We start from the raw sequence: 9,568 nt of genomic DNA, 5'->3' as shown, positions 1-9,568 counted from the left end.
GTCTCTCCCTGCTTAGGTTTCATAACTATCTTATGAAGGAAAGTGGTGACTCAGTTAAATTAAACTAATTCAAAATTACTAGCATCAAAGAGCCTTTGGGTTAAAGATCCCCCATCAGTGCCAGTATGTGATTGATTTCAGGTTCCCACTACTGCCATTATGTATAATAGCCTTATGTAAGTATTGCTTTGTCTGGTGACGGTTTTGCTCACAAATGGATATGCCTGCCAGGTTTTGCAAGCTGTCAAACTGACTGGATCTGCATAGGGTTTGGTCACCATGTCTAGTATTTGGAGCCCAAAGAACAACCTTGGGCTCAGACTGCTTGTCTGATACCTTGCATGGACGTTGCTGTGCATATGAAGTCAGAATGACTTAACAGCGTCTTCCTGATCCTATCCTTGCACGTGTTGCTCTGAAACTCGATGTCAGCTGTTGGGGCTCTTGCTTCTAGTTGAATCTCTTCAAGTATACCATGACGAGAAAATAAGAAGTTCAGACTCAGCAAAAGAATAACCAAGCTACGTTGGCTTTACCTTCAAGCAGTTCAGATCTTTGTAAATAATGACAGTCGTGATGACAATTTCTTTAGCCTGAGCTGAGCTTTTCTCTGAATTGGTGTCTTACAGGTAGTGCAGATCTGAGCTTTTCTGTATGTCTTGTGAACTGCACTTCTAGTTTGATGCAGTGTTCTCCCAGCCACTCTGACAATTCCCATGTGTTGTTTAAGTTCAAATAATTTTAATCTTTACCATGGAAAATACATTTAAATCCCTTTCCTAGCCGACAGGTCACACCAAAACTTCCCTCCCTCCTTAACAGCAAGAAAAAAATTCATATTCAAAGCCCTTAAAACCCACCTCTGTTTGCCTTGAATGTTTTGCACAGTAGACTATGAGAATGTTCCTGATCAGCTTGAAGGCCAGCTACTTCTTCCATGTGTTTAATTTGTACTTGCACACATTACTTGTGCTGTCCCCTGTGTTTTGCGAAGAGCTCCTTAAACATCTGCAAATGCACATGCTTAACTGCCTTAAGATCTGTAATTAAAACCCTCCTTTGCAGTGAAGCCTGCAGTCACTGTGAGAATGGCCAAAGAGGTGAGCTTTGGACACCGCCCCTTCTGATTGCCTTTTCTCTTACTTATGAAATCTGCTCTCCCTGGGGTAAAGAGTGTCTTTCATTCTGATTTGTGTATTCAGTGCCTGTCTGTGCATGATCTCTTCCATGCATGGTATATGTGTAACACAAACTGAAGATGAAACTGTATTAAACATCAGGTAGTGTCATTTGTATGATTATCCCAGATTCAGGAGTTTTCCACTGCTGCCTGCAGTTGTGCACTTGGTAAAAGTAACCCAGCCAACTCTGGCAGTGCAGTGGAGGAATCGGACCCTGTCAGAAAATTTCAGAAGAACCTTGAGGCTTGTTGCCTGCATCAGCTGCATGCCAAGTATACTTGCTGTAGTGGTGCTCTCTGGAAAAACCTCTCTTGTAGACAGAAAATTGCATTATCAGACCCCACACTGGGCTGTGCAGTATGTGACTGCTTTATCCCTAGGGTAGACTTGGTGTCTTGCGTTTGGGTTCCGGGCACCAGAAGAGTGACCCAGCACTGTTGTTTCTATTATCAATCCTTTGGGATTACATTGCTTAGCCTTGTAGTGGTGGGCTGCTAGCAACCCCTAAAACACCTTTGATAATAGGTAAAAGTAAAGAGTGAAGGTAGTCCTGTGACTGAGATTAACGCATTACTTGTAATGATCAAAAAATACAAAGCATAAAAGTAAGAGAATTATGCCTACCTGTAACTTAGTTCTGTTTTTGAAGGCTCTCTTTAATGTGGCTAAGCTATGAGGTCATGATAAATATCCAGGCCTTTGAGAGGAGCCTTGCCCTGCATATTCCTTTCACAGAAAAGTTAAGGTTGGAAGGGACCTCTGGAGGTCATCTTGTCCAGCATCCCACTTGAAGCAAGACTGTTGCCAACACTAGATCAAACCAGCCATTGCTTTGTCTCGCTGGATCTTGAAACCCACAAGGTTGGAAATTGTGCATCCTCTTGGGACAGCCTGATTTATTTAGAAGAAAACTAGTGAAAACTTTTTTTCTTAATGCTTGACCTGAGCCTCCTAAGCTGCAATTTGTGGCCATAGTCCTTGTCAGATCTCCCATTGCTGAGAAGAATTCTGATATCTGGCATTTTTAATTCCTTTTCACAGAGCAATTCCAGTTACTTGTGTTGTTCAAGCCTTTTACTGAACTTTCTAAGGCATGTGCCAAAAGAAGCATTTACAATACAAATGCCTTGGCTTCAATTTCCAGTGTAGCTCTGGTATTTTATCAACACTAAACATGATGTGCAGACTTGACAGAAAATGGTTTGAGCAGACAGTACCTAGAGTGCAGTGGCCTTTTCCATGCATGCAGCCTTGTGTGAGGACCCTGTTACAGCGTGATACTTTATCCTTCCTGCCTGCCTTCATAAGACCAGAGCCAAGGAGAAATCTTCCAGATTTCTTATTATATCTGCTCTTTATGTCCTAAACCTTTTGTTTGAAGGACCTTTACCTCAGTCTTTTGACAGACCCTGTTGGGATTCTTGGTGTGTCCAGTCTGCCTGATGGTACTGCTGGGTTGGTGCCTTTTGGGGGGAATTTGTCGCTGAGAATCGCCCAAGGCTGGTGGACCTGGGACTGCTATGGGGTGCCACGGCCCTAACGAGCTCCCTGCTCCCAGCTTATCAGCAAGTATCATGGAAGCCCTGAGAGCTCCACAGACCTGAGCTTCAGCAACATTGATGAAAAGCCACTGCTTTTGGCAGCAGAGAAGCGGGACTGTTGGCTGTGCACAGCTCAGGAACCTTCTGCCTGCTGGGAAGCTCCCGTGATATTTCAGTGCCCATCTGACCAGTATTGCCAAAGCTACTAGCAGGCTATAGATTTCCCACAGACTGGGATGCAATCACAAAAGGGTTTTTGTTTCATTTGGATTGTATCAAAAACTAAGCCCAAACAAGAATTGCAAATTGCTCATCACTTCGTGGCCCTCTGTCTTTGCTGATGCCTCCCCCAAACACAGTTAGCAATTAATTATCAAATGTGTTTTTTGTCGAAATCCACCAGGTGGCACAGTTCATCTGGTTTGCCGAAATAAGGAGCGGGCTGAGGTTGCCAAAGGAGAAATAGTGACAGAAACGGGCAATCAGGTGAGTTGTTTCTCAGTCTTTTGTTTACTCTTAGAAAGATTGTTAATACTAAAGACCTCAGAGGCCTTGAGATGTTCTGTTTCGTCATTTTGCTGTTGTGTTTTTAATAGTATTTTCATATGGACATGGAAACATCTAGTAGTTTATCATCCATAGGGTTTGAAGTGATTTAATTTCACTAGGTGATGTTTTCTGTGATTAATAACAACACCAGCAGCATGCTGTTTTATTTAATGTTTGCTGTCGATATGTTTTGTTATGTCTTACTTGCTATTCCTAACTATGTGGCTGAGGCTTTTAAAAGTTAATGCATTACAACTCTCTTGCAACAACATTTGAGTTTACAGCATTGGAGTTGAAGGTTTTATGTGTCTGAATAACATGCTCTTGATTTGCCAAGATTGGCTGCTCTGTGAGGTCCTCTGTGTTGTCCTAGCTCCATGCTCCATAGACTTCTCCATCTCCTTTTCTTATAGTATCTCTTCCTTACCTCCTCCCTTCTGTTACAGATTTTTTTGCTTCTGGATATATCACTCACAGTACACCCCTGTAGCTGTCACTACTTTTTGCTAATTATTCAGGAGGGTGTGCTTATGGAGAAGTACAATTGTTGTCTTTCTATCTTGGTGTACTGGTTTTGGCTGGGATGGAGTTAATTTTCTTCATAGCAGCTCCTATGGTGCTATGTTTTGGACTTGTGACCAAAACAGTGTTGACAACCCATGTTTTAGTTATTGCTGAACAGTGCTCACATAGCATCAAGACATTTTCTGGTTCTTACGCTGCCCCACCTGTGAGCAGACCGAGGGTGCACAAGAAGTTAGGAGGGGACACACTGGGACAGCTGACCCCAGCTGACCAAAGGAATATCCCATATCACATGATGTCGTGCTCAGCAATAAAAGCTGGGGGAAGAAGGAGGGAAGGGGGGACATTCGCAGTTATGGCGTTTGGCTTTCCAAATCACTGTTGCACGTGATGAAGCCCTGCTTTCCTGGAGATCGCTAAACGCCTGCCTGACAATGGGAAGTAGTGAATCAATTCCTTATTTTGCTTTGTTTGCCCACACAGCTCTGCTACACTTAATAAACTGCTTTTATCTCAACCCACAAGTTTTGTCTGTTTTACTCTTCTGATTCTCTTCCCCATCCCACTGGGAGGGGAGTGAGCGAGTGGTTGTGTGGGGCTTAACTGCCTACTGGGGTTAACCCACAACACTTGGATGGAGAGCTATCTTCATTTTAAATAATGACTTGGCTCTTGAACACAGTATTTTCATTCCAGTAATAGTTTTTAATGTGGATCAAAAATTCTGAAGACTTTTTATGGTTAGAGATACCATATTGACTAAATTTCTGCTCTTTGGTTTCAGCTCCCTGGTGTGACACAACCAGCATTACACTTCAGTTCTTTAATGGAGGTGAATTAGATCAGTCCTTATGTAGAAATAAATACTTTCCAGCTGTCTATAACTGCGTAATCCCATGGCTATAGTAAGACCGGTGATTATCTGTGTTACTTCCTTTTCTAACTGCAGTCAGACAGCCTGGGAAGAGGGGTGAGTTCGATGACCCCTGAAGGTTCCTTCATGTTCTGTTTTCTGTCATTTGGTGAAACAAAACTTGAGGCAAATAATGTTCTTCCTCCTAAAAGCAGCACAATCACTGCATTCCCACTTTTTGGTAGGCTGCAAAACTGTCTAGAAAACTAGAAACTAGATTAGTTGCTCTAGTCATGAAAGAGTATGCGGGCACTGCAGAACTTGTGTGTGGCCCTGGGGACATGGCACTTGTACAGAAAGCAGCATTCAGTGAAGTGTTAGACGAGCTGTACAAGAGGCCCTCTGGGACGTGTGACTGCACTGGGAAGAGTCATTTTAATAAGGAGTCCACAAGAACATCCTTCTTTATAAGTACTTATTCAGAAGCAATCCAGGGAGATAATAAAATGCTTTATCTGCAGCTTGACAAGCTGTATCCAGACTTAACTTGTTCTTCCTGATCATCTGGACAGAGAACCTGCTGTAGTATACGCCAAAGATTTTTTCCATCTTCCACAACAACACATGCCAGAGTTCAGTGCTGAAATGGAGTTGTTACTTGGCAGGCACCTGCACCTAGACCTGGGAACTGGGAAGTTCTCCTAATCTGTTAAAGTAGATGTAGTCATGGGGATTAGGTCTCACTTGGAAAATGACTTTGCTACCGTCGAGGACTTCATAGGGAACAGGCCTGTGGGTCCTTTTTCTGAGCCAACGTGACAGTCTTCAGCAGATAAGTGTTGATTTAGATCTTTTTCAGTCTCTGAAATCACTTGTAATATTGAACATCTGCGCAAAAAACTTCAGCTCTTCTGTTCCAGTAGCTAATGGTAGTAGCTTTAAAAGTAGAAAGCTTTTAGAGAGGTATCCAGTTAGAAACAGTAGAGCAGTGTCAAGTTTTTGGACAGAAATGACAGTGAGAAAATTCTGACCTAACTCAACTAAGGAGCTGAAATCCAATGGCTAGAGAGAAAAGTCATGTGTTTCTTTATCTGCAGGGAAGCAGAATTATAGGCAGGGAATAATGCTTTATAATTTTCTCAGCTTCTTCACTTATCTCATTTGCTTGTGTAATGAATATTTAAAGAAAACAACTTGGAAAGAGAGGAGGTCCTTTAATAATTATTTGGTTTTTTTGCATGAGAACACATCCTCTGCATAATTATTTTAGAACTGCCTTTTCCTGGGATACGTCATAAGAGACTATCTGTGGTGTGTCTTTGAAACTAAGTGTTATCTAGGAGGAAAGTAGGAGTTGACATGCCTTTTGTATGCTGATAAATGCCACTGTGCTTGTACTAGGTAGAACACAAATCTGCAAAAAGCAAGAGAATTGCCTGTAACAAACAGTAAAAGGTTTCTGATGTCTTGGAGAGAGGAAATATTTCTAGCTTTAGTGGTTTAGAAAATTATAACTTTGCTCTGTGTCAAGTTTTTCCTTTTTTTCATTCTATTCCATCCACATTCCTGGCCGTAGTATTTCAAAACATTGCAAGACTGTTGTGACATGGGGTGGCTAACAAGAACTTAGTAGTTAATGCAGCAGTTAGCATGGAAGGGGGTGCAGAAGGCACCCGACACTCAGAGACAGCTGGAGTGGGTGCAGTGATGCACCTGAAAGCATGCTCTTCTGCCCTGGTTGGAACGACTGCGCCTGGCATGTGGGAGGCTGGCCCAGACAGAGCTCCAGAGGAATGATGTGGCAGATGTTGGGCTGCAGGGAGTGACTAGTACTAGTGTGGGGCAGAGCATGATGCCACCATCTGTTGGGTTCTGCTGTGGTCAAGGTGCTGGGCTGCCAGGTGAAGTGACAGCAGGAGATGAGCAGGCTGCATAACTGTAGGGAACAGAAAGAGGAGATTGACAGGGTCTTTGCAGAGTAGAAGAACAGAAACAGGAGATTGACAGGGTCTTTGCAGAGTAGAAGAGCAGAAACCCCACATTGCGTGGAAGGAGGAACAGCTAGAAGCCATGCTCAAATAAGCGGTGGATAGAGACCCCTAAAATGGGGAGGAATGGAAGCTTGTGACTGCTGGCAACAGAAGGCAGGCTCGTTCTCTGCCTGCAGATGTGCATTTATAGGATAGGTATAGTGCCATGGTAACAGATAAGGAAGAACAAGCTCTGTCAGGGGAGGTGTTGGAGACAGATGAGCCTGAACCATTGTCGGCACTGGGAGGAAGTGGTGGGTGATAATGGCTGGAGACTCCCTCCTGTGGATGATGGAGGTACCCATCTGCAGTCTTGGCTTGATGTCTTGAGAGGTTTGTCACTTGCTGGGGACTCAGATCTAGCCTATTGTGGAGAGTCTGCTGAGGTTCGTCTGGATCTCGGGCTAGTACCTCTTGTTGCCCAACCACATGGGCACCCATGACATTGTGAGGGCAGACCTTGAGTTCATCAAGAGTGCTTACAGAGGGTGAAGGGTATGGGGGCCCAAGTAGTGCTCTTCTAAATTCTTCCAGTGAAAGGGAAGGGCTTGGGTAGGATCATGCACACCCTGCAGGTCAACACCTGAATGTGCAGTTGGTGTCCCTTTGGCCTTTGTCACTTTGTCTTTGGCCTTCATGACCTCTTTGACTTTCTCTGAGAAATGAGCATTGCTGAGCAGAAATGACAAAGTAGAGCAAGAGTATCTTTGCCAACCGGTTTGCTAAGCTAGTGAGGAGGGCTTTAAACTGGTTTCATTGGGGCATAGTGACCAAACTCAGAAGAGGAGTAGAGTCATGGGGACAGTGAGTACGTGTCTAGGGGACAGCAAAATGGAGGAAGCTCTCACAGTTTTCATGTGAAAGCAACATGACTGGGAGCCCATCTCAGATGCCTGTACATGAATACACCTAGCATAGGAAACAAACAGGAATCTGTGCATGGTTGCAGAGCTGTGATCTCACTGGGATTAGAGAGATGTGGTTGGCCTGACTAGAGTGCTGGAGTGGATGTATACAGGCCCCTTTTAGAAGGGCAAGCTGGGAGGACAAGGAGGACGAGTTGTGCTCTATGCAAAGGGGTGGCTTGAATGCATGGAGCTTTGCTCTGAAATGGGTCACAAGCCAGTTGAGAGCTCATGGGTAAGGTACAGAGGTCAGATCAACATGGATTACGTCATGGTGGGTGTCTGCTACAGACTGCCTGATGAAGTAGAGGAAGGAGATAGAGCCTTTTTTAGAGTGTTAGGGAAGCCCCGTGCTCACAGGTTCTGGTTACTGATGGAGCACTTGAACCACCCTGATACCTGCTGGCAACACAGCAGGGCATAAACAATCCAGGAGATTTCTGGAGAGTGTCGAGGACAGTTTTTTGATATGAGTTTTGGACAAGCCAGCTAGAGGTGATCTCTGCTGGACCTGCTGTGAATAGCAGCCTTGAATAGCTGCCTTGGTGGAAGTGGCCATGAGATTGTGGAATTTAAGATCGAGACAGGCAAGAAGGATGAGTAGTAGAATTATAATCTTTGATTTTAGGAAAGCAGATTTTGTCTTTTTTTATGGACCTGGTTGACAGGATCCCGTGGGAGACAAGCATGGAGAGCAAAAGGCCTTGGGAAAACTGGTTGATCTTTAAGGAAAATCTCCTCAAAGCGGGAGGTGCTTCCTGTTAACTGGAAAAAGTCAAACTACTCATCTTCAAAAAAAACAAGCAGGATTTAGGGAACTACAGGCTGGTCAGCCTCACTCCAGGAAAACTATGGAGCAAATCCTCACAGAAGCCATGAAAGACAGTAAGGTGATTGGGGAAGAAAACAGTGTGGATTTCATCCACATCATCCATATCCTGATCGCTGCCTTTGGTGAGATGACTCTGCCAATGGACAAGAGGAGAGCAGTGCATGCCATTTTCCTTAACTTTGCCAAGGCTTTTTACATGGTCTGCCATAGTATCCTTGTAGCCAGTTTGGAAAGATGTGGTTTGAACTGGTGAATGACAAGCTCGGTGGAAAACTGTCTGGAACATTTGTCTCAGAAAGTAGCAATCAACAATACAAAGCTGATCCGTTAACCACTTTTAGTGGCATCCCTGTCATGGTTTAACCCGGCAGGCAGCCAAACACCACACAACTGCTCCCACACAGTGGGACGGGGAGAGAATCGGAAGGGTAAGAGTGAGAAAAACTCGTGGGTTGAGATAAAGACAATTTAATAGAACAGAAAAGGAGGGGAATAAATTTAACTCTATCCCAGCTGAAACCAGGACAATCCCCCATGAGTCAATACAGGGGCAAAAACTGTTTAATGTCTCTTTTAACAACTTGGAGTGAAGTGCAATCTTTGTCAGATTGCAGATGATCTCAAATGGGGGGAGCGGGGTGCCTGGAGAGCAGCGCTGCTATTCAGAGGGATTTAACAGGTGAGGAAATGAGCTGACATGAACCTCATGAAGGTCACCAAGAGCTGATGCACAATCCTGCCCTGGGATGGAGTAACCCCATGGAGCAGTACAGGCTGGGACTAGCTGGCTGGAAAGCAGCTTTGCAGAAAAGGACCTGGGGGTAACAAGTTGTCCCTGAGTGAGAAGTGTGCCTTGAGGCAAGGAAGGCCAACCACACCCCCGGCTGTGTAACACAAGTGTAGCCAGCAGGCTGAGGGAGGTGCATCTTCCTCTTTATTAAGCCTTTGTGAGACCCCAGCAGGAGTCCTCTGCCCAGTTTTGAGCCCCCCAGGATGAGGAAGTCATCGATGTCCTGGAGCAAGTCCAGTGGAGGGCTGCCAAGGTGACTAGGGAGATGGGACACATGATGTGCAAGGAGAGGCTGAGAGGGCTGATTTTGCTCAGTGTTAAGAAGAGAAGGTTGAGATGGGTCTTACTGTAGTCTACACCCA

At 44.6% G+C, this 9,568-nt stretch overlaps 1 protein-coding gene across 1 annotated transcript in view; it reads left to right on the top strand.

The window, feature by feature from the left end:
• The window catches only part of DHRS12 (dehydrogenase/reductase (SDR family) member 12), a gene marked incomplete at its 5' end in the record, with an annotated part of 28,888 nt that overhangs the window by 904 nt on the left and 18,416 nt on the right, over positions 1 to 9,568 (top strand). Inside the window, 1 exon segment of the mRNA XM_009577823.1 lies at positions 3,126 to 3,208. Coding sequence (XP_009576118.1) covers positions 3,126 to 3,208 — 83 coding nt within the window.

Source organism: Fulmarus glacialis, unplaced genomic scaffold, assembly GCF_000690835.1.
Source record: "Fulmarus glacialis isolate BGI_N327 unplaced genomic scaffold, ASM69083v1 scaffold8305, whole genome shotgun sequence".
NCBI classification, from domain to species: Eukaryota; Metazoa; Chordata; class Aves; order Procellariiformes; family Procellariidae; genus Fulmarus; species Fulmarus glacialis.
This window is presented reverse-complemented; position numbering and strand designations above follow the sequence as displayed.